This window comes from Athene noctua, chromosome 15 (genome assembly GCF_965140245.1).
Source record: "Athene noctua chromosome 15, bAthNoc1.hap1.1, whole genome shotgun sequence".
Taxonomy (NCBI): domain Eukaryota; kingdom Metazoa; phylum Chordata; class Aves; order Strigiformes; family Strigidae; genus Athene; species Athene noctua.
The window spans coordinates 1,765,616-1,789,581 of NC_134051.1; the positions used below are offsets into that span (position 1 = coordinate 1,765,616).

At 49.4% G+C, this 23,966-nt stretch overlaps 2 protein-coding genes across 7 annotated transcripts in view; both read right to left on the reverse strand.

Moving 5' to 3' along the window:
- The window catches only part of C15H8orf33 (chromosome 15 C8orf33 homolog), a 31,388-nt gene extending 19,277 nt beyond the window's left edge, over window positions 1-12,111 (reverse strand). Inside the window, exons 1-9 of one of the 5 annotated variants that reach the window (XR_012634603.1) lie at window positions 11,990-12,111; window positions 11,120-11,210; window positions 9,143-9,280; window positions 8,243-8,967; window positions 6,663-6,753; window positions 6,402-6,548; window positions 5,450-6,265; window positions 3,114-3,384; window positions 1,518-1,660 (exon numbers count right to left, since the gene is read on the reverse strand). Coding sequence is in view for 2 of the 5 variants with exons in the window: in XM_074919520.1 (XP_074775621.1) it covers window positions 6,069-6,265; window positions 6,402-6,548; window positions 6,663-6,753; window positions 8,243-8,967; window positions 9,143-9,212 (1,230 nt within the window). In the remaining 3 variants the exon portion in view is untranslated. Of the gene's footprint in view, window positions 1-1,517; window positions 2,352-3,113; window positions 3,385-4,504; window positions 6,266-6,401; window positions 6,549-6,662; window positions 6,754-8,242; window positions 8,968-9,142; window positions 9,281-11,119; window positions 11,211-11,989 lie in introns of those variants that run through there. The other 4 variants (XR_012634601.1, XR_012634602.1, XM_074919521.1 and 1 more) reach the window with 4 other exon arrangements.
- A 552-nt stretch (window positions 12,112-12,663) lies between these two features.
- On the reverse strand, window positions 12,664-21,065 carry AMDHD2 (amidohydrolase domain containing 2). Of its 2 annotated transcripts, none has more exons than XM_074919634.1 (12): window positions 20,685-21,065; window positions 20,055-20,191; window positions 19,219-19,358; window positions 18,792-18,846; window positions 18,151-18,363; window positions 16,958-17,046; window positions 16,468-16,612; window positions 16,108-16,215; window positions 15,340-15,408; window positions 14,794-14,895; window positions 14,345-14,425; window positions 12,664-14,202 (listed from the first exon to the last, which is right to left on the reverse strand). In XM_074919634.1, the coding sequence occupies exons 1-12, from the start codon at window positions 20,765-20,767 to the stop codon at window positions 14,081-14,083; spliced, it is 1,344 nt and encodes a 447-aa protein (XP_074775735.1). In that variant the 5' UTR covers window positions 20,768-21,065; the 3' UTR covers window positions 12,664-14,080. The 2 variants fall into 2 exon arrangements, 1 of the variants encoding a protein (XP_074775735.1); XR_012634609.1 differs by having other exon boundaries at window positions 14,070-14,171; window positions 14,281-14,425.
- Between the last annotated feature and the right edge of the window lie 2,901 nt (window positions 21,066-23,966).

Sequence of the window (23,966 nt, forward strand, 5' to 3'; positions counted from 1 at the left end):
TTTAGGTGATGACTTCTTTCTCACTGCTCCCAAAACACAAAATGAGGTAAAACAAAGGATTATGTTGCTACTTTGCTTCTGCATGATTACTGTTTATTTCATATGTCAAATGAACTTATATTAAAGATTTCAGCTGTCCAAAGGTGGATCATCTGTTGCATCAAGTCTGTAAAAGAAGTGTACTCCCTTTTTCTAGGCAAGTGAATGTTCCCTGTAGCTAATTAGTGTTATATTAAACTGTAAGAAAATAGCGACAACAGCACCTTTTCTCCCCAATTAGCATTCTGCAGTTATCTTTAACCATAGTGGAAAAATAAGCTAACATTGTTAGTTTGCAACACGATCCATTTCCACAATGAAAAATCATAGCTATTTTTTGATCTGTAACAGATCGAACAAACTAGCACCTTCTTCAGTAAATGAAACATGCCGGTAAGTAAATAATGACTTGAATTACTCTTTCTGCCCATGTACTCTGCACAACATTCTCACATTTTGTATATTAGTCCCTCTGCCTTCAACGGGACATACTGATTCCCCCAGATAGCTCAGGCAGCTCCTGAAGACTTAAGAAGTTATAATGTCCTGGCTCACTGAAATGGCTGTTTACAGCTGTGCCTTCCTTGCTAAGAAATCTGTCTCTCGATTCTTCGGCCGGACGCAGTTACTGACATCAAGGTCTGGCTCTCCCCTCCAAGGTGAAGGCTTCATACTGGGGCTCCCACCTGGATCTAGAACATGCTCAGAGGCAGAGTGGGGCACTGGCACTGCACGATACATGTCTCAAGAATGAAGAATATAAACAGCTGCTAGCATAAAGTAACACAGCTTGCATAGCTGCCATGAAACTCTGTCATCTCAAGGGCAAAATCTGATGTATTGCAATGAGGATAATGATAAAAATATAAAGGCATGCATCTTGTTTCATCACCTAAAAAAGGGCCTTGGCCAAGGCAAAGAAAATTTTGCAGGTTGCCAATAGCGACTTTCATGTTTACAGAGTACATTATGCATGATCATCATGCACAGCAGAGGAATTACATAAGTATTTTCCACAGCTTGATACCATGCATACACCACTAGATAGGTGTCTGCCGAGCTCCTGTACCCTTCCGGGCCAGATCCTTAGCGGGGCAAACTGGCAAAACCCTGCTGTATGTGGGGAAAGTGGGAGATTTATAACAGCTGAAGAGTTGCATAATAATTTCTTGAAGTAAGAAATGATACCTGTTTCTATTAATATAGGCAGGAGTAATTTACATATAGATACACACACATGCACATTGACATCTTACACATGTAACGTACATACAACTCCTGTCACATAAAGCTGCCTCTGAATGACTACTTAATGTTGAAATATACAGTGCAAAAATAGGAATGGATTATACTTCAGAATAGTGAGACCTCACCCCCACCTCTTCCCCCTTCAAGTTCATGGACTATGCATTTCAACAGGATTCACTACCTCAGCCAGGAGCTCTTACTCTGGTTGAAAGTCTTTATAAGCCTCATACCTGAACCCTTCTGTTTCTTGACTGATACTGAGAGTGTGCTGCGTCCTTTCCTGAATGCTTCTTAGTTTCGGACATAACATCAGCACTTCTGTGATGGTGATGGTGGGACTTCTGATCAGGGTGGCCATCCTTTTTCCTGGCTTCTGTGTCAAACAAGACATGGGTTAGCCTCTCCAGATAGTGCTCCAGCTCTTCCTGGGTGTGCTCCAGTTGCTTGCCAACATTACTGGGGAAAAAGGAAGAGGATGGTGGGGGCATTTTGCTTTCCCTGTCTTTCTTAGCCTCTTCCACATGCGGGTTATGCTTCATTAGAAAAAGCACTATGATAAGCAAGAACAGGCAGAGATACACAACCCAGACTTCTTCCATCTTGGTGGTGAGATACCAAGGACCTGGTAGTGCCTGTTGATGTATTCAAAGGGAAGAAGACAGGTGGACCAAGTAAAGTAGGTGGTCAAGGCTTCCCAGCTGTCAGCATCCACAGGAAGGACTGTTACCAGTAATCAAAGCACTGTGGTAGCTGATGTAAAAATTAGATTTTCTAAACCAGTGTAGCTCACAAACCTTCCTGCAGTTCTAAATATGAAAGCAGCACAGTGAGCAGCAAAAAATTTTAAGCAAAGAAAATAAAACAACTTTGTCCTTGGAGTAAAATAACTTCAGCAGAAAGATACAAGATAATCTGTCACAGCTCCATATGATCTTAAAATAGCCGTGTCTCTTCTCTTTATCTGTTAAGGAACTGCAGGTTCAATGCTTATGGCTCTTCAAATAACTTTCCTTCTCTAACAGAGTTTGAATCGTCTTGCTTGAAGTGGTAAGCTTTTCTTCTTTCTAAGTCAAAGAAAATATAAGTTAGGACTGAGATTTTCTTTCCCAAAGGAAAGTAATAAAATATTTTATCCTGCAGGGGTCATTAGATGCTGAGTCCGCAGTCTACCTTCAGCACGCTTAAAAAAAATGGCAGAAGACAATATTAGTCACCCGAGTTAAAGATTCAGCAGGAGCAAATTGTTGGCTTCCTTCTGTCTTTGTTGGTCTTGGGAAAGAGAGCCCTTGTAGAAGTGGCTGCCAGGACTCAGGAGACAATTTCAGCTGAACTTTGTGGGGATCCCTTGGAGGGAGGCTGTTCCTCAGTGACTCTGCCCGCTGATTACTCAGAGCAGATGGGCAGCCCAGGGACCAATAAATGCGTTTCCACTGACCAAGCCCAAGGGAAGGGCTTGGAAGAATTTACCAATTAGTGCCCAGTATCCGGGTTAACAGCCAAAACGCAAGCAGGGACAAGCAGCCACCAGGACAGGGCCAGTCTGCGAGGGGGGAGGCTGGCCATCGCCTGCTCTCCGGAGGCAGGGTCTGTCTGGAATGGGATTGCATTTCCTAACCTTTGCTCGGGAGATCTTTTTACAGATGAGGGTGCCAAGCCTAAAAGGAGCAGAGATCACACCCGGATTTCGGCTGCCTCTGTGTGGAAATATTCTTGGGATCACCCTGCCACAGAAGCAACTCTGAAATTCTTCACTCCATTCTCAAAAGTGAGATCTGTTTTGCTATGGTCTGAGACAAGTTACAGCATTCCTTCATCCTATTACTCACCTTAGAAGCGGAGCCTCAGCTCTTACTTTTTCAAAACCAATGCTATTAAGCAAGTTCTGCTCTAGAGGCACTGTTGTGCTTCACACTCCCTTTTTGCCTTGTCTTTAACTCACTCCTGAGGTCACAACCATGCTGGAAGATCTTGTAAGCCGTTTGCTGCCTGCAAGCCCGGGCCTGGCAGTGCTGCACTACATTTAGGTGGTCAGTCACTGAAGAGATACTGCAAATCCAGCCACCCCGTTTGCACTCATCTCAAATGCACAGCACGAAGCTGAGAAGATGCAGAAAGAAAAAGGCAGGTCAGAACTGAGCTCAATTTTCTACAAACCAAGCTACATTTCCTTAATGCAAGAATACTAGGACAGAGAACTCCAAGCAGATGAGAACATCTCCTTTCTTCCTCGCTGCTGTACATCATTGATGCCTTCAGGCATGGACCGTACCTCCAGCCACACGTATTACAATAACTAGTAGAGCAAAGCCCTGACCCAAACTCGTCACTGCTGTAAGAGACATCACTGAAACCCTAAACAGCATTGAAAACCTAAAAGAAATGCTAAAAGGGGAAAACAATTTTTGAAAAAAATGTCATTAAGGCTGTAATGTGGCTTCTATAAAGGGCAACGGATTGATGGAGCAGCGACATTTCCTAACTTGAAATACTGTTGCTTGTTTCCTTTTGAACAAATCATAACACAGCAGAGATGCTTCAAATGTTGGAAAGCTTAAGAGTGAAGTAAAGACTGCTGTAATTTGAGATGCAACATACTAGAGTTGCATCTTCAAGACCCAATCATTAATGAAATAACTTGAGCACATCTATCAGAAATGCAGGAGGCGTCACCTTGACTATGAAAACACAGAGTGCACACAGAAAGATAAAACGCCTTGTGCAAGATCACACAGCCAGCTCGTGGAACTGACCCAGACAACTCTGGTTCTACATTCAACTCCACAGGTCAAACATGACACTCAGGGCATTGATGAACATTTGCCTTCCGAGACCTCCAATAATGAAGCACTGTGGTCTGGCCTTGGGCTGGCTTTGCAGGTCAGCATTACGTGAAGACCTCTGGAAAACCAGAGGAGCTGTTCACAGTATTAGAATGTATTTTTCTCTGACCTCTTTGGAGATAAACTGTCTGGATTAGGTTACAGCTAATGTCCATCTCACTGGTATTTTTATTCTAATTGTGAATGCCTAACAAGTAGTATAAGCACGAGGCTTGTAAGAATGCATCCGAGAATACTCCTGCAGCCTCCCTCCGCACAGAATTTTATAATGCTTTAGCAGCTCTAGCTTTACCTGAAACAAGGTAAGTTACAAAAATAACTATTTCCCAGACATACTCTGCATAACCAGCTAGGAAAGAAAACAGCTGCAGTTCCAATGTCATGTACAAGATGCTCTTTAATCTTAGTAAATGGAATGAAAACACTGGAAGTTTGATAATGACACAACTTTTGTATGTTTCATATAAAACCATGGAAATCCAAGAAATACTGTATAGCATTGTTCAATACAGTAAAAGAGTGCTCCTTGGCAAGTAAAATAACAATCTGCTAACCTACTGATTTTCAGTTTTAACCTGCTGATTTCCAGGACTTACAGTCTTCTCTGCGTATTTCTCCTCATCAGATTTGTTACCCATGTTTAGTTTCTCCTTATGCCTAGACAGGCATTAAAATATGTAAAAATAAATATCCTTGCAGATGCATCAGAGGTTAGTAATAAAATAAATTTTTTTGTAGCCAACACCAGGTTTTTTGAAGTTATTTCCCATCAAATGTTTTCCACCATCTCTTCAGCTGCTCTCAGTATACCCTGGAATCTGCCTACACTCCCATTTCTCACTTCTCATACAGGATGACTATAAAAAGGAAGGAAAGCACTGCACCCTACGGACACCTGATACCATGTTTCCTTTTAAAGGACTTCTGTTCCTTCAGCATTTTTAGGCTTAGTGGGGAAGATTTTCTGCATGAACACAGGAGATGGGTTCAGTAGCTGATGCAGTATTGAAACACTGGAGACACATTCAGTGCTCAGAAAGCAAACATTCAATACAAATCAAATGCAAGAGAGTCTCTGGGCTCTCACAGTTCATTCACTGCCACCCAGGGTTTGGCATGCAGCTGATTTATCCCCTGAGCCACTGGTGGTTGTAACTGGGCTGCTTATAAAGTAAACTTCTTTTTTCAAGAACTGATTGTACATCCTTCCTAGCTGGCCAGAACTTGGCCTCAGCAACAACAATCTTTCCCTGTCTGGAAACTGTCCTTACATCCATAGGTTAGATTAAATCAGCATTTGCAGTCCTCTTCTAAGTTCATACCTGTCAACTGAAGAGATGAATGCACAAGGACCGTTCTCACTCGTTTTCCTCCAAGATCCTGAACTCATACTTTCTAGATGGCAGTGATGACACACACTCCAGTGCTCTCTGGATACCAGAATATGCATCCACACAGGCTCATACGGTGTGGAAGCATTCAGCTATCCATTATGCTTACACTGCTGCATCTTCACATAAGCTAGATCTTCACTGCAAACCATTCCCTTTTGTGTGCATTGCTGCCTCATCTGCTACAAAAGGTCTGCTCTATTTAAAAGCAATAAGAGAACGGGAAAATCTCCCAGTGTAAGACAGATTCTTAGGTTAATGTCAGTTCTGGAAGGATCTGGTTTTCCTTCTATAGACTCTGTGCTGATCTTTTGCAAGGAGCCTTTCTACTGTGTGAGGACACAAGAGTACTATGTAGACTGAGTCCTGGGGTCATACATGTAGAAAGCAGATATGTTTTAAACCTCTACATAAGGCACTCTGAAAGAGGATCCTTTCTTTAGGAGATTCTTGTGTAACACTGTCTACTGCACAGCATCTTTGCACCATTCCTAAGTTTACTGGAGATTTGGCACAGTTTTTAGCCACAGTTTTAGTATAAAAGACTTTCCTAGAAGAAATTAAAGAAAAACTCTTCTTGGGAAGTTGTGCATTTGAATAAGTCTGTGTTAAGTGTCCCGTGTGACTCTGAAGGGGATGCTGCTGAACCCTGGCTTTGCCTGCAAGCTCCTGAGCGCTTCCGGATGAACTGACAGTTCTTGTTGCGGATGTCTCTCTTCAATTCCACGATCCTGGCAGATTTCGCAGCTTGAAGAGGGGAGAAAAGAGCAGTAAGAGATGTTCAGTTATCTCATATAGTGAGGTGGCACTCTGCAAAGCAATATGGAGGGCAGGAGCGAAGCCTTTTCTTCTTCTCTTCCCCCGCCATGCAAAGTTCTCCTACCTGCTTCCATGAGCTTCAGCTCTTTGCACCACTCCTCCTCCATCTTCTTCCTGTAGTCTCCAAACATGGTTCTCATAAGCTGACGCTTCTTCACCAGGGGAGCCTTGTCACTGCGCAGTGTTCTGATTGCACGAAGAGCCTCCTCAGCTGGAGCAGCATGAAGGAGAAACAACACACAATTTAAGACGCCCCACTGGCTCTGCTCCTGCATGCCTGCCAACCCTTCCCACAGGGGAGATCTCTCATTAATTGAATGCTTACCCTGCTTTGGAGTGGATTTCTGTGTCTTCAGGCCCAGCTCCAGCTGTTCCACACACCAGTCCACCTCTTTCCACAGCTGGTCATCTGGCTGCTATGCAACATGGACCAGAGTGAGCATGAGGAAACAAGTCATTGAAAAACTAGAGCAGCAGTTGCTACACAGGATAAAAGATACCTGTACAAAGTCTGGACTGTTCCAAATTTCATGTTCTGGTGATCACTCTATAGACTTCAGTCTATAGTGTTTTTCATTGGATAAACTTAAAGCACTGGACAAATATTTAGTTGCAACTCACTGCCTCTATTTGATGGATTTAATATTTGGCTGCCATTCAGATTATGCCATTTTCTGAAAAGCTGTCCAGGGCCTTTCCTCCGAAAGAGGCTGTCAAATTAAGTTACAGATGGGAGGAATAACCATTAACAGCAAAAAAACCCTACCCCCAAACCTGTCCAAGATCAAAAAGCAAACAATGGACAAAATTAGAAGCTGAGTCTTGGTGTCTCAGCTCCTGTGTGCTTGCACAACCAGAAGTGCATGAGGAGAAGGAAGGTGAAGCTCATAAAGATGGAAGAAGCCAAGTCCCATCAAACAAAGCCACCTGGCTAACCGAGCAGTGGAAGGAAGGGGGAAGCATGGCTGCACCCTGGGGCTGAAACAATTCTTAATATGTAAACACAAAAGCCCTCAGGCTGCCTCCTCCTTTTCCTTCCAGTAGTCTCCTTCCAACAGACTGGAAGGGCTTTACATCACCTTCAAATCTATCTACCTTTCTGGTACTCATCAGTACTTATTGGTAGGGTTGCTGGTGAAGCAGCACTTTGGATGGAATGCTTCAAGAGGCAGGTGAACACTCAGTGTGACTTCCACGTACAACATAAACGAAAGCAAGTTTTTTCTAATTTTGTATTTCAGTATTGCTCAGCTGGCATTGTTTGTTAATAATAACTACACCAGTGCTGAAAGGAAAAACGAAATGAAGACCTGGACCTTAAAGAAAACATTAGGAATCTTCAAGGTGTGCCTTAATGGTGTGTTTACACATAATTTGCAACTTCGGTCGATTTCTGGGCCATGCCTTCTCAGAAGCACTCTTCAGCTTTGCACCAGGCCCTGCCGCTGCCTTGGCTACCACAGATAGCAGCTCTGCCCTTCAGCTTTGGGATCTGCATCATGTGAGCAATTCATCCTCCCCAGTAACACGCAAACCAGGGGTACAGTGCCTGGTTCAGCACACACATATACCAGCTTGGCACCGACTGAGGACAGTTACCTCTATTTTTTATTTGTTTTAGAAAATGTGGCACCCAGCTTCCCAGGATTAGCTGTCACAAGTCTAAACATGAAATGTTTCAGCACAAGTCTGAAGAAGACAATGAAGGACCATTAATTTCCTTTCCACTAGTTAGGTTCCTTGATTGTCTAGCAGGGAAAGAAACAGCTGCTATAAGAAGGCAGCAGCAATCTTTCTTTCCAGTTTCATCTCAAGCCAGTATACTAAGTGTTAAACTATGCAAAGAGATAGTTTCTCTTTTGCTCAAGGGTTTAAAATTATGAGATCCTATCAATATTTAAATACCTGAGAGGTCTCATCCTGGTGGGAAGTATCTTTATTTTGACATCTGTTAGCTTCTGCCTTTGCTTTCCTGTTGATTTCAGTTTCTTCTATCTCCTTTTTACTGACAGATGTTTTTTGTTTCTTCTTCTTTTTCTTCTTCTGTGCAGCCCCATCTGCTCTTGATTTCTCTGTCACTGTCTCATCTCCGGGAGCAGTCTCTGGTTGGGGGATCTTTAACATGACATGGTTTATATCCTCTTTGGGTTCACTACCTGGAGTTTGAGACAACTCAGGCTTCTGCAAGGCTGAAATCTGTGGCATACCTGCTGAGTCAGTAGGCAGTGAATTTCCCAGCACTTCATGGTCTGCAGTGTGCTCTGTATGTTGGCTTGCTGGAGCTAACTGAACCAGAGGATGCTCTTCATCCGGGATGGCAAAATTGAAAGCAAACTTGGGTTCTTGTCCAGAGGCAGCAAAACTCAAGGCTCCATTCCAGTTCTGCTCAGTGGCTTTTACATTGGTTTGTATCTGCTCAGCACCGCTGACACCAGAGACTGCTTCCAAAGCTGTGCCAGTTGCTTCTGGGTCAATCTCAGAAAGTGCAAAATCAAATCGGAAGGTGTTGTCAGATGACATGAACAACTTTGGCTTTGCCTCAGAGATTTGGTCAGATTGTTTCCCATCTACCACGCTATCTGAAGCCTGCCCATTGCTTTGCTGCCCTTCTACATCACCAGGTTTCATGACTAGAAAAGATAAAGAATAATGTTTCTATCAATATGCCAGTTTCCTACTATGGGGATGCCACTGCTACTGCAACTCCCTCTGTAAGGCACTGCCACAGAGAAGCAATCTAATCAAAAGCTGCATCATAAGAAATCTACAGAAAAGAACAAAATACCACCATTCCCTCAAGCCCACCTGCTTTCTCTATGCTCTTCTGATCCTCAGCCATCTTGAGATGATAATCCCCAAACACACGGCTCATCATTTGTTGCTTCTTCACAAAAGGAAACTCATGGGAGCGCAGGACCTTGAGAATGTGCTGTGTCTCCTCTGCTGCTCTCAAGAAAAAGACCAAGAGAGACAAGAAACAGGTTATGGTGGGCCTTACAAACCATGTTGTGGGATGCTGATGACTGGGTATCCTCTGAACATTTTCTATGTTCATACCACCTCTAACTAATCCATGACTGGCATTCAGCTGAAAGGAAACTCCCAAGTCCTTCTAGAAGATGAAATAGCATGAAATGTTCATAAAGGAAAAAAAACCCAACAGATCTTAAGTGCTTATTATTTATGTTAGGAATCTTACACTGCAGTAAGTGCATTACTAGGGGCACAGAAGCTACACAGGGCTTAAAAACCCTTCCCCCAAAGCATCTGACAAATCCAAATCCAAAAGCCTAGCTCGGTATCTCTTCTCCAGAAAACTGAAAAAAAAATATCTGAGTTGTAAGCACACCCTGAAAAGCAGGACTCTTGCTTGACTCTCATACAAAGAGGCCTGACCACAACACTAATACCAGTTCTTTGTGTCTGAGCAAATTCTCTCCCAATATGCACAGTCTTCTAGTGTTTGTCTCACACATTTCAAGCCACAAAAAAGCTTGATGTACTAGACTAGTATTTTGGATTGGGCACACACTCATCTCTCTTGGCTGCAGTGCAGCTCTCTGGGACCTTCCAAATGAGGTGTATCTTGCAGATCCAACAGTGAGCGTTCCATGCTAGGAACAGTGTGTGAGTGAGGGTGAAATGCTGCCCTGGGGCTGTAGCCACCTGCAAAAGTGGGATGTATCTTCATAGCACCTGGGTGTCAGGGTCCTGAGCCCACATCTCCCCCATTCTTCAAGGAGTTAACTGGCTGCATTTGTCTGCTTGCTAGTAAGAGCTGTTACAAAGAAAGAGCTAGAAAAAGCTTCAGGGGGACCCCTAACTCACACGGGAGTTATGCTAAGCTGAGGATCTCGTGCATAGCACTTCTGCAGCCAGTACCTCATTGACTCAGAGATTGAATTCCTGGTTAGAGCCTGGATCTGGCTCATCACTGCAGACCCCTCTGGTGATCTGGATTCCAGGCAGAGCCTGGTTGCCATCATCAGTACTGCTTTGCTCTCGTGGGTCAGGTACTGTGCAAACAGGCCCTTTTCTGGCCGAGTCATTGCGTCTGCTGGCCCTGTCACTGCACTCAGCTCCTGCCTCCCCTCCAGGAGCAGCCCTCCCCTGCTGCTGCTGGACTCTAGGCACCAAGCACAAGGTAACGGGGCATAACAAAACGGTCTGATTCTCAAGCATGGTGTGTGGGCACGTATTAATCACTGTTACATCCTCAGGTGCACCAGCAAACACTCATCCAGGCATCTTACAAAGGGTAGCCACACCCCTCCTCTGAATACCAGCCATCGGTAGGAGCAGGACATGTGACTTCATTTATTTACAAGTTGGACTGACTAGATCAAAATCTGATCTTCTTAAAAGTATTTATAGGATTTTATCTTTCATGTAATTTCTCCTTGGAACAAGAACAATGAAGAACAAGCTTCACAAAAATAAACCTAGTGGTGTTTAAGGGCCAGATGCACTGACACGGTGTTTCCTGAAGACTGGAAAACAAAAGCATAGCTGTAGCAGAACCAAACAACAAGCCGTTAGATAGGAGAATGAGAACATGAGAAAGAATACAGAGAAAATGGAGAACGAACATCACAGGCATGAAAGATAAAGCTGCTTCCAGACAGTTCTTAAAAGTTCAGTGCTTTATGTTGTCTTGCATTTAGAACAAATCCCATATAACACAAGAATAGAAAACTGATGGGAGATAAGAAACAGGTCCAGGTCTGCTAAATCAGAACTGAGGTTGGAATATGGCTTCAGACTGTGAAAGAGGCAACATACCTTGTTTTGGGGTTGTGTTGAAGCAAAGGAGATTTGTCTCCAGCTGTGAAATGCACCACTCCAGCTAGTCTTGGAACATGCCTTGGGGAGCCTTGGACATGGGAGGGGAAAAGGCACAACTTTTAAAAGAAACACAAATCTCTCACCCACAAAACCAAAACTGAGTTTTCTGAAGTCCTTTACCCTCTTATGGGAGATCAGACTTAGCAGGTCATAAACCCCTTCTCTGGCTTTACACTTGAGGTGTGCTGTGTAACAGCTCAATTTATACCATAAATCAACACAGCACAGGGTGGGACACATGTGCTGCAATATTCCCTATTTGGAGGGCACCAAATTCATTACAAAAATTAGACAATAAACTGTTACTAGCAGTAAACCACCCACTCCCAGCAAACCGGGACTTCCCACAGATTGGGGTTTTTTCTTTTTTTTTTTTTTTTTTCCTCCTCCTCCCTTTTTAAAGGCCCCAAATGGAAGATTTGTCTTTTTTTTTTGAAGCTTATTCTATGGCGTAACATATCTCCACAGCAGGTAACTTCTCCCCAGCACAGCTCTGGCAATACACAGAATTTATCTTTATAGTAAACACAATCCTTAAGACTTTGCTGTATTTTACCCTGTCTGCCTTCTGCTGAGTAGGTGGGAAGTAAGGCTTAGAAAAAAATGAAAAAAAATCTTGTCTTCGCAGAAGGATTTGGTGAGCGAGCAGGACCTGGGAAAGGCAGGCCCAAGGGCTGGGGGATCCGTCAGGCCCAGGGGCCCTGCTGCGGGCTGAAGAGCCTGGGCCGCGGAAGGGGGCCTGGGCCCAGGGCCGGCGGGGCAGAGGACGCCCCGGAACGGGAGCGAGGGGACGAGCCGAGCCCTTACCCGCTCCATGCCGCGCAGCCTCCGCCCGCAGACCCGCGTGGGGGCTCCCGCGTCCCGCTCCGCCGCGGCCGGGCCTGGGACAAGCACCGAGGCCCGGGGCGGGGGGGGAAGGCGCCGTGCACCGCCCAAACGCCTCCCCGCGCTGCGCTGCGGCCGCGCCTCCGTTCCGCCCGCCGCGCCGAGGGGAGCGGGGGGTGCCCGCCGCTTCGCCGCTGCCGGCCGGCGGCTCGGGGCTCGGCACCGGCCGCCACCGGGGCGGGAGGCCCGGGGAGGCCACCGGCACCAGCGCCGGCCCTCCGCGGCGGCTGCCCGGCCCGCCGGGGCCTGCGGCGGGAGGGCCGGGGCCGCGCGGGGTGCCGAGGCCCGGAACGTTCCCCCGAGGCGGCCCAGAGGAGGCGAGTTCCCACCGTGGCGGGGCGTTAGCCCGCCCCCAGTCTTGGGCCCTCTCCCCTGAGCCCCCCAGGGGGCTGCTGGGCCATCCCCCCGCGCCGGGGCTGGGTGTGCGGCTGTGGGCCCCCTCCTGGGCCCGAACCCCCCGCACCCGGAGCGCCCGCATCAGCCTTGTCCCCACCGAGAGCCGGAGCTGGGGGCCAGGGCAGCGCCCACCCAGCCTGCACCCCTCGGGGAAGGGTACAGCGTATGCTCGGCAGACAAACCCGGGTAATACACATACACAGGGATTAATTCCATTTCTATTTTAGATTTCCTTTTGATTATTTCATTTTGCAAATTAAAAAAAAAAGTTAGACACCTTGTTTCATATGCATGTTTTTCCCTTGGGTTTTTTTCGACAGCAGTCAGAAGTGCCCCCGCTGAGATCTGCAGTGCTGTAGCACGTCACATTTCACAGCATGGTATTTGATGTCTCTTTCAAATGCTTCAAATCGTGGAGGTTATAGTTTCTGCTGACATTGGCAGTTGATGTTAGAAATTCTCCAGGGCTGCCAGTTATTTCAGCAGGGCTCTAAAGTGCTAGGAAAGCACTTCCAAGTGTTGCTGTTAAAGGTTATAAAAAGTTACTGGAAAAATCGGCACATTTCTAACAATCCCGATCAGATCTGACTTGCCTTACAACCTCCACCCTTGCTAAGACTTAGCCTTTGTCTAAGTGCTGCCCTCACTACAAAAAACATCTAATTGATTTGAGGCTTATCAGAGGTTGTCTAAGACTTATTGCAAGGCCCTTCTGACTGCGGTAGGTTTGAAATCAGCATCAGTCTTTACATAGAAGTGTCCAAGTGTCAGGAAAAAAGCTGACAGTCAAGTATTGGAGAAGATAATAATGAGCATGGGAATAATGAGCTATCAGCAACTGTCTTGAAAGGCCAGAATCCCACTGCAGTTCTCTTCTCCCTCAGTCCCTGAGCTGGACTGAGGGCTTGTGAGCCCATCACCACCAGTCTGGACGCATCCCCTAAAGCAAAATCTTCCATCTGTGGCCTGAGGAATGCACAAACCCATCAGATGATGCAAAGGCTCTACCAGGTATGGCTGGGCACAGAGCCTGCAAAACCCGTCTAGCCAGAACAAAGCATTAAGAGGAACATTGCTTTCTGTGGCAGGATGCTGTCCATGTCTCCAGCCGAAACCACGTGCTGTGAACTCAATGCCCATGCAGGGAAAAGGCACAAAGGACCAGCAATGCCTCATTTTTCCTGGGTTTGATCTCTGCCCTGAGGATTCAGCCCACATGGATTCACAGCCCCACAATGGCACCAGGTCGGCGAGCTGTGACAGCCTTGCTCCAAGGACACATGACAGAGGGACTGCCGGGGGATCAGAACATGATCCTCAACTTCTGCTGACACAACAGGAACCTTTTAACGTGAAGAGCTGCGAGCTGAGCTGGTGGAAGCTGATGTCTAACCAGCCACGACTGCCCGGGAGTGAGGCAAACAACAGCCAGAGGAATGGAAATGGCTTGAGCCTGCCTCGGGCATGGGGCAGGTTAGTGTGTGCTGTATAAAACAGTGCAAAGGCTGGGACAGCTTCACACTGCTGTCAGACGACGACAGGAGCACCTCTGTCTGGGGACTCCATGCAGGACAGCTGTGCAGTCCTTCAGATCTCTCCAGGGACTGACAGTCCCCCTCAACACAGATCTGCCTGCTTTCCCCACTCCACCAGCTGAGCACCAACAAATTTGTTGCAGGGATGGCTGTAACTGGAAGCAGCGGTTGCGCTGGAAAACACAGCTCTTTGGTATGAGGCTCCTTTACGGGAGTTGCAGGAAGGAATTAAAAAAAGGAAAGAAAAAAAAAAAAAAAAAAAGAGAGAAGTGGAGTGGTTACCAAAGCTGCTAACCACAGTGCCAGGGAGCCTCAGAGGGCACCAGGACAGCCCAGTGTCACATGCCTAACACATCCTGTCTCCAGACTTCCTCTCCTGCGATGTATGTGGCTTGCACGTACAGACCGTCATTCAGCATCAGGAAATCTGCATCGTACAAGAGAGAAAGGAAGCAGCTGTCAGAGAAATGGAGCTGCTGAAGCTGGTTGTGAAAAGCTGGGCTCAGAGGGCAAGAGCTTCTCCCCACATCAGACACACAGCAGCACAGTGCCATCCTTGCTAAAACAGCTCTGCTCTGTGCTTGGCTGAGATGTGGGGGTCTCTCCAAAGGGCTCACAAAACACCACCAGCATCCAAAGGAAAAACCACTGGAGCAAAAGCCCAGAGCCAATCTCAGGCAGAGATAGTCTCCTCATAGCTCCCACCGAAGCAGAGGATGAAGATGCGTTCGCAGCAGCCTCTGCTTTGCTCCAGCACTCAGCAGCCCCACACCATTGTCCCATCCATACCAGTACCTGCATCAGAGTCGTAATTTAGTGTCCCCTTTGTGCGTTCAATCCCCAGGAGTTGGGCAGGATGCAGAGATGCTGCTTCCAGTGCAGTCTCCACTGAGCACCCTTGGACAGAGAAGTGGGAGACATTAGGACAGCAAACAGCCCTGTTACCAGCGCAGCCCAAACCCCCCTGGCTAAGGCAACTGTCAGCCTGGCAGGGACCTGAGCTGGAACACCCTCACCGGAGCTGGATGGAGCTGGGGAGGGGAAACATCCTTACGGGAGACAGTGGGAAGAGAACGGAACACCTAGGGTATGGGGAGGGGAAGAACATTCACTTTTGTGAGAAAGGAGCAGAAGAGTTCACCTCTCATTAGTGCTATGGGTTAAAATGAAAACTCCCCTCAAAAAGGTGCTCATCTAAGGCCAGTGCTGCTGATCCCAGCCCTCCTCATCATGTCTCAGGCGAGAGGGAACATTCCCTGGTGGAGCGAACACAACTGGCAAGAGCAAGATCTCTTCCCGTGTCAGCACAGGGAGCAACAGCTTGTGGACAAGGTCACTCACCTGTGGCTTCCTGGAAGTGTCGCACACATGTGTCCATGGTCGCCACGCTGCCGCTCAGGGTCTTTGTGCCTGGGAGAGGAGCAGGACGGCACTGAGCAGGTCCCACAGCAGGGAGAAGGGTGGGGTGGGAATGCGTAACATGAGCAGAAGGGGCAGAAATCCTGTGGGCTGCACGAGGATCGAACTGAAGGGCCTACAACCATTGCTGCTGAGTGATGGAACTAGGCAAGAGGGAGCCTGTGCTGGCAGTGCAGGGAGAGGTACCAGGATGCTACCCTGCAGCTCCACTGCAAGACCAGGTGGACTGGGTGAAACTAGCTCACAACACAGGCACTGCTGCCACGGGGGAAGAGAACTGAGAAAGGAACGATCCTTCTCTGAAATACCTTCCCAGTCTCCAACTGCTTGCAGCTTAGGGAACTTAGTGATAAGTGGTATTGTTATAGTAAAGACGAGGGACAATAAATATCCGTTGGATTTCTCCATCCTTTCTAACCTCAATAGAACCTCTGACATCCATGACTCTGGGCAACAAGGTGTTTAAAGGTGTTGCCGACAGCTACAAATGGACAGATTCCTCCTCACACCATGAAGGTGAGGCACCTCCCCTCTTTATGAGGTGCCTCGTTCTCACCAGGGCCAAGACACTGCAGAGCCATTAGGCACCAAAACCAAATAGGGTGGCACCAGCGCTGCCTCACACTGACAGGCACTGCAAGGGGGGGATGAGCTCTGCAGGAATGGGTTTGAGTGGTACCAGTTCTTTACCTGCGATGTAGGTGTTCAGTCCATCGATCTCTACCACCTGCTGACCCAGCGTGTGCCGACCGGGTGCCAGCCCCATGCCAGCAATTGCATCTGTCACCAGCACAAGGCCTGAGGGACGCAAGGAAAGAAGCTGTGTTAGCTCTGCAGCTGATCCTGCTGCAGCTCCAAGCTCTGCACCACACCAGCCCTCCCAGAGAGGGGCCAAGGTGTCTCCAGGCACATCTGAGCAAAGCAAAAGGTCTGTGACACATCAGCACACGTGGCTGTGACCTCTTTTGGGCAGCGAGGGCAGTATGCCACAGCACCTGCACGAGGGTTTTGTGGGAGCTGGTGATGCTGCACGGGCCCGGCACGGCTCACCTCTGGGGTGGGCTCGGTGGGCGATCCGCAGGGCGGCTGGGTTGGTGTGGATGCCATCAGAGATCATGCCATAGAAGACCCTCCGCCCAGGAGGAATCTTGTCACTTGTCAGCAGCCCCACGATCCCAGGGTCGCGATGGTGGAACTGCCCAAGGGGAGAGAGGACAAGCTGTGGAGCATAACCAGGACTTGTGGGCTGAGACCCTTCCCGTCAGTGGACACAGCTGCCATCTCTACCAAACAGTGCCTGGCAGCTGTGTGCTCCGTCCTTTACCAGACAAATCTGGGCATTTCCTCGAATTGCAAGTCTGCTACAGCGTTGACTCTCTTTTAGATCAGGCAGTAGAAATGTGAAGCCAGAGGTTCAGTTCTCAAACCTCACTGCAAGGCTTATTATGAAGCAAGCCTGGGAGAATATGCATCTGTGGGGAGCAGGACAGAAAGCACCACGAGCAGCACCAGTGCAGGGCAAGTGCCCTTGGCTACTCACCGGCAACATGGCATTGAAGAGGTGAGTGATAAAGGTAGCGCCATGCTGCACAGCCTCCTCAGCCTGGGAGAGATTAGCCACCGAGTGACCTGGGAACAAAGACCAACGCATGATTTTTCTGCCCATCTCTTCATTTATTTCCCTAATGAAGACACTGTGTCACTAGGACCCTACACTGGTCCCACCATGCGCTGAGGTCTGAGATGCCAGCCCTGGCAGAGAGGTGTCTGGCCATGACTGTTTCACCTGAACACGTTCACTGTTCACATCACAACTGTCATAAATACTGCCTTGCTCAGAGAAAGTTGCCTTCAGGCTGGGTTAAAGATCCAAGGACATGCCTTTCTGCTGTCCTCAGATATTTAAAGGCTTTATAGAGAGGTGTCAAGGAAATGGAGACAGTGGGGACTTTGCCAAGAAAGAATATGGGGATAAAACTATCCAGAAAAAAAATTTCTGTTTTTCCCAACACGGACAGCACCTCTAACGCTCCGTGGGCAAACCTTGCCTTTCTGTAGTTCTTTGCTTTATGTGGCTGTGAGATAAGAGATGTTCTGCTGTATGAATTTAATGAAATTAAGTTTTAATTTCACCCTGAATAACTCCCCACTTTTTTTTTTTTTTTAAAGAAAAAAGGATTTTTTCAATGATCTGAAGCAAAGAAGAGTTTGTGAAACAGACAAGACAAATGTAGCCAGTTTTAAATCAGTGGCCAGCAAGACACTGGAGAGACAGGTCTCCTATAGCACTTCCTGTTAAAAACCAGAGTTACCAAAACTCAGCAGTAACCTTTGGAAAATTATTTCACCTGTCAAGGCCTAAAGCAGTTGAACTTCAGAGTTTGAACCTTTCCACGTTGTTAACCCTCAATTGCGTCTTTATTAAGTAAGATTAATGTTCTTTCCTGGTTTGAACAGCACCAAATGCTACCTTGTGTTAAATGGCAGGGGCTCCTCAATCAAAATGAAGTTTGGCCCTTACTGTACAAAAGGCAACAGATCAGCAACATCAAGCGGGGTCCCCATTTGTGACAGGTCTGTCACCTCCATACAGGCCAGGCCAAAGAAAATCCCACCCCATCCAATCGCACTGAGACACCATTAGAGACACCACAGCCCCAAGAGAGGGGCTGCCTGGCCCGTGTGGCACAGGGAGACAGAGCCTCCCTCCGCCTCCTCCGGCCCAGCCCTTACCGAGCGAGACACAGATGCCCCGCTTGGTGAGTTCCTGGATCACCTCACTGCTCCTCTTCATCTCTGGGGCCAGCGTGACTATCCGGACACAGTCCAGGGACCCATAGGTGGCAAGCAGGTCCTGGAAGGCACCTGCCTCAAAGGTGCGGAGGCAGTGCTCTGGGTGTGCCCCTTTCTTCTCCTTGCTGATGAATGGTCCTTCCAGATGGGCCCCTGCCCAAACAGGAACACAAAGCCATGACCCTTTTTCTCCCCACCAAGAAACCTGCTGTGTCCACCCTGCTCCAGTCAAGCTCTTGCCATTCTTCTGCAGCAAAACACATGGCTCAGGTAACTCTGAGCTCAGCCCAGCAAAAGATGCAGTGGTGGCAACTGGCCAAGGCAAGCCACCCCACTGCCATTACCCCATGGGGCCCAAAAGGGCTGGAATGGTGCATGTACAATGACAGAGACCATGGCAAAGGCCAGGCACGGGTTGAGGGAGAAAGCAGTTTGTGCCCACCTGTGAATCCCTCCCATTGAGAGAGCTCCAGCCCCCACTTGTGCTGTCCCCACAGTAGCTTCTTTCCCATTAACACAAACAAGATAATTGCCTACTTAGAGTAACATCAGAGAGGACAGTGAGGGACAAAACCACTTACCCAGGATACCTGCTCCGTGGGCTCCACCATTTCTTACACTGATCTGAGGGAGAACCTAGAGAAAGGGGTTTGTCAGATGTGGCACCTCAGACACAGCACCCCAGCCTGCCAAAACAAACCCAAATGTCAGGTCTGGAGAGAGCTTTGTAGCTGGACCACTTGGGACCATCAGCCAAACACAGCCCGCAAAGAAGCAGCCAGCTGCAAGCCCTGTTGTGCAAAGCTGGCCTGGGAGCCATCACTGTCTCAGTAGTCTAAAGGTTAAGGGCAAGAAATCCAGGGGTAGAGTCCAGCTCCTCATGCCCACGGCTTTTCCACCAAGGCAGCTACCCAAGTTTCTGCTGACCCAGCCTTTGCCCTCTCACCTCTTGGTACCAACCTCAGCCTTTTATCACCCTGCAGATGGGAGGGGGAAAAAGTCACTTACCTGGTGATACACAGGTGGAGGAGAGGTCACGAGAGTAGGACAGAAGGATGTCACTCCATGGGAGAGGATTTTCTGACTGACCAGGTCAATCCCTGATTTGAAGTCATCTGTAGCCAGAGAGAAGTCCACCCCAAAGCCTCCTGCACCATGATCAAAATAGAGATGAAACTGCAGCTTTCCCAGTGGACATTTTCCCACTCAAAAATGCCAAAGAAACACTTTGTGTGACCAGAGTGAGTCACTCCATCTGTACAACACTGGCCAGAAGCATAAGGCTCCATCGGCACTTCTGTCCTACATTCATGAGGCTCCATGAGTACAAACCCCACCAACACCATCCTGACAAAGTGCTTTTCCCCACAGCATCCCAGCGTTTTACAAGCACCAACTTTTTATTTTGATGCAGGGAAAAATCTGAGGATTCCCCATTAAAGAGAGGACCAGACTTCCAACATAAGCTATCACAGAACAAGTCCCTCTTGACCCTCAGGAAAGAACTATCGCAGATAATATTTGTTCCCTTGAGAAGTCCTGCTCTGTCCTCCCTGCGTGCTGGAAACTGGGCATCCTGCCAGCACAGGGGCGGGACAAAATGTTGATAAAAATTAGGTTAAGAGGAAAGCTGGGCTGAAACCCCCACCCAAAAGGGATCAATGACATGACAGCAGCAACCATAGGCAAAATTGTTCTTTATCACTAGTTCGGTAACACATCTCCCTCGGGCAACTGAAACACACTTGGTCATGGGCAGTGTGCATGCAGCAGGGTTTGAAGGTCTGGGATGGACAAACCTGGGACTCCCCACCCCTCTGTGAGCACACATGGCTTCACCATACCATTGATCTGGACGTCGATGAAGCCTGGGGCGATGATGCTGTCCTTACAGTCCAGCTGGATGTCAGCAGATCCCTTTTCATCGAAAAAGAGTTTCTCCGGGTTGAGGATCTTCCCCTCTCGCACCCACAGGTCCTCCCTGAAGGGACAATCACACACACGCCCAGCTCCTGTGCCATCTGCAGTGGAGCACATGGGAGCGGGTGGCCATGGCCCCGGTGACGGGTGGCCTCAGGTGCAGCAGCCTCCCCAGCACCCTCCGCCTTTGGCTCTCTGATGTCTCCTAGGGCAGAGCACCTCTTCCAGCAGCAGCATGACTGGCAGCCCTCTCGCTGCCTGGCCTCTGGCTTTACAAAACTCGTGGGAATGGGATTTTCATGGGCTGTCCATCTAATGTGGTGGCACTGGCCAAGGGGCCCAGGGGCTGGCAGAGGAGGCAAAAGGAAAGGCAGGGGGGAGCAGAGGGGCCGCCTCGTTTCGAAGGGGACAAGGGACAGTGGGAGCGCAGGGGGCGACAGCCGATGCAGTGGGGGGACGTGGGGACAGTCCCTCCTGCGCTCCAGGTTCCGGGCCAGCTCTGCGGCCTGGCCATGGCCGCCGGCACCCTCCCGGTCCCCCCCGGCAGCCCTCACCTCTGGAGCTGGTGGCTCCTCAGGATGCGGCAGTTGGTGAACTGGACGATGGGCGCGTCAGAGACGGATTTGTTGGACGGCATCGCGGGGCTGCGGGACGCGGCGGGAACGGGGAAGACCCCCCGGTGACCGGGGTCAGGGACACGGGGTGGGGGCCGGGGTTGGCGGAGCAGGGCAAGGCCGCGGGCTCCGGTGCGAGCGGCTACCGCGGGAAGGGGGAACCGGTAAGAGGCGGAGGGGCCGCAGCACCGCCTCGGGGGCAGGCGGCGGACAGGCCCCGCCCCTCCCCGGGGCTCCCGGCCGGTGCCGTGAGGAAGCGGTCCCGCCGGGGGGCCCGGTCGGGAGCGGGCCGGCGCAGCCCCCGCTCCGCGGGACACCCGGGGGCGGGGCCGGGGCCAGGGGGCGGGGCGCGGCCGCCGGCGTTACCCCGCAGCGCCGCCGCCTCCCCGTCACGTGATCCGCTCAGCTGACGCGCCGGGATTCCCCGCCCGCCCCACGTGACCGCCCCCATCATGGGAAGGGCGCCGCCATCTTGAGGAGGTCGGCGGCGCCGCAGAGGCGGGCCGTCCGCAGGGCTCAGGGGAGCGGGCCGGCCCCGCCGCCACGGCCTTGCTCTGACAGCCGGTGGTGACGGAGAACCGGCGGCGGAGGAGCTCCGTTCTGCAGCTGTCTTCGGCCCTGGTTTCTCCTCGGGCCTGGGGTCTCCTGCCAGCGCACAGCGGCCACTGGACCCGCGGCCCGGCATCGTCACCGGCCCGGCGTTGGGGGCGGCTGTGGGGATGATGCCACAGAGGGATGCCTGCTCTTCTCCAGGAAGCCAGGGACGGTAGCAGGCCATTCTGCCCTGCAGGCCCGGCGTCTCGCTCCTTGCAGCGATCGTCTCAGGGAATTTACTCTCTGTATCTGGTTTAATCACACTAAGCATTAAATAGAAATGTATAACGTTCCCTATCCGAGCCCCTTTGAGGGCTGGCAGCAGTATATGCTGGTGTTTTGCTGCAGCGTGGAACACGGAGCTAACGAAATGAAAAAGTCTGATACCAGTGGGGAGAACCTGTCTCATCCAGGGAAATTCCAGATGCGGTGAGCTCAGGAAGCTTGGAGAGGGGTGCGGAAGGGCTGCTGTGCTGACTGTACGTGTGTCAACATCTGTTTGTCACAATGATCTCCCCAAGACCACCTTCCTGCCAGTCTGCACACACCTCCTGCTGCCTCTTGCCTTATTCTCTGACGAGAAATGTTTGGGGCAGAATCTGGAGTCCACTGACCCCAAGCTGGAGCTCCTCAGCACAGCTGGTCTAGAGCATCATTACTCAGGAACCATTACTCAGCCCCAGGACAGACCAGAGTAAGCTCAAGCCACCTTCACAAGTTCACTACTACTCAGCATCTTCCAGCCAAGGATCCCGCAGCCCTTAGTAAGCCAAGATGCAGCTCTTGTACAGGCAGTCACTACTAGCTGGGCAGCCACGTCACATGCCAACGGGTAAAAGCTTTTGTGGAAGAAATGTTACCCACTAAGTATTTCTATCAAGCAAATTTGAAAGGCTTGAGAGGTCAGAGGAGATCCATTAGTGGTTTCTAATGGCTTACACGTCCGTGAATTTGTGAACAAGTAACCTTGGCTTGAATAGGCACAGTGGACTTGTCCTCTCTGGGGAATAACTGCCAGGAGAAACTGCTCAGCTTGCTTTGCTTTGTGGCACACCGCACGTGCACGGGACAGTACGCACGTCATACCATGAGGTCCACTGGAGTACATCCACTGTGCAAGGAAGCAACCCTGCAAGCCTCGCTTCATGTGACCCATGATTACTTACTTCTTGAGGGCAACCCGAGGCATACCCAAGTGTGCTGGATGGACTGGTCACAAAGGACTGGTGGATCCTTGCCCCTGAGAGCTGGTAGACAAGTGTTGCAAAGCACATATCTGCTTGGAAATCTGGCTGTATCAATAATAATTACACTAACAACATTTAATGTGAACTGTTGGCTTAGGCAAAGTAAGGTTTCTGGACCCACCCTTTCACTGGTTCTGTCTCAGCTACAGGAAAAAAGAGTTAACTGCAACCTGGACAGCTAAGTCATTACTTAATTTAAATTTTACTTTCTAAGCTGACAGCACTGCTGTAGGCAGGCTCCTGCGGTCATTTGACAAGTCAGCAGCAGCCTGGGAGAGAAAACAGAAAGCTTGTTCTGTGTTCTACAGCCAGGCCCCTGCCTTTTCTCCCAGCAGAGCATGCCACCAAGGGTCCTTATGTCTGCAGTCTCTGTGGCCAGAATGGCAACAATGTCCAATCCCCAAAACATTAAAGGCAACAACTACACATCGTTCAAATTAAAGCTGGTGTCCTCCAGTCTAAGCGTTTACTCCTGAACATCTGCTGGCAGATGCTTCCATTTCCCCTTGGTCCTGTCTGCTCCACGGGGATTGCTGTGTGCTGCCGCAGTCCACCCAGCGCTCTCACTCGCGTGTTTATCCTGTTTGGTGTCCTGTGGTATCACAGAGAGAGTCGAGTGTCTCATCAAGGACTGCGTGTCTGGGCAGGGTGCTGATGTGAGCTCTGCTAATGAACCACACTGAAAAAAGATAAATGATGGGGAATGTAACCGTGCATGAACATAACATCCCGCTCTGGCCAGGAATTGAATTTTAATGAGGTTTTATGCTGCACTTATTCTATGATGTCAGTGCTTGTCCACACTACAAGCTGCCTCTTACTATCAGCAGGATGCCAGTAAAGGCCCCTGAAATGACGAGCTGACAATGATTCTAGTTGAGGCCAGGAAAACTGTGCAGCACTGTCTTGGGACAGATGCCAAGAACAGCTTCAGGTAGTGTGGTGGTGCAATTCCTACCCCTCCCTGCCCTCCTTGTTGGGCTGCTTGGTGCCAGGTGTGATTCCATCCACATTCCCCCGAGCCATACACCAATCTGTGGAGATAAGGACTGATAACCTTGAGGAGCCTGGCTCCTGCCCCTCCCAGTTGCTTGGAAAGGGTTATAATGGCCCATCATCTCCTGATGGCCTGACACCCCTGTGCCTGGGATGTGATCAGATGGAACAGTAACAGGGTTCCATGTTATTCAAATTCTTGTGCAACTGCCGGAAGGCACCAGATAGTATTTGACAAAAGTCAATTATCTTGAATCCTATAAACTGCGACCACCAGAGAGGCCCTTTGAGCTCTCCTGGATCGGAGCGGCCTGTGACCAGCATCTCCCCTGAGCTGGGACGCCTCTCAGGTGTCGTCTGCTCCAGACGGAAGGCCAGGGCCAAG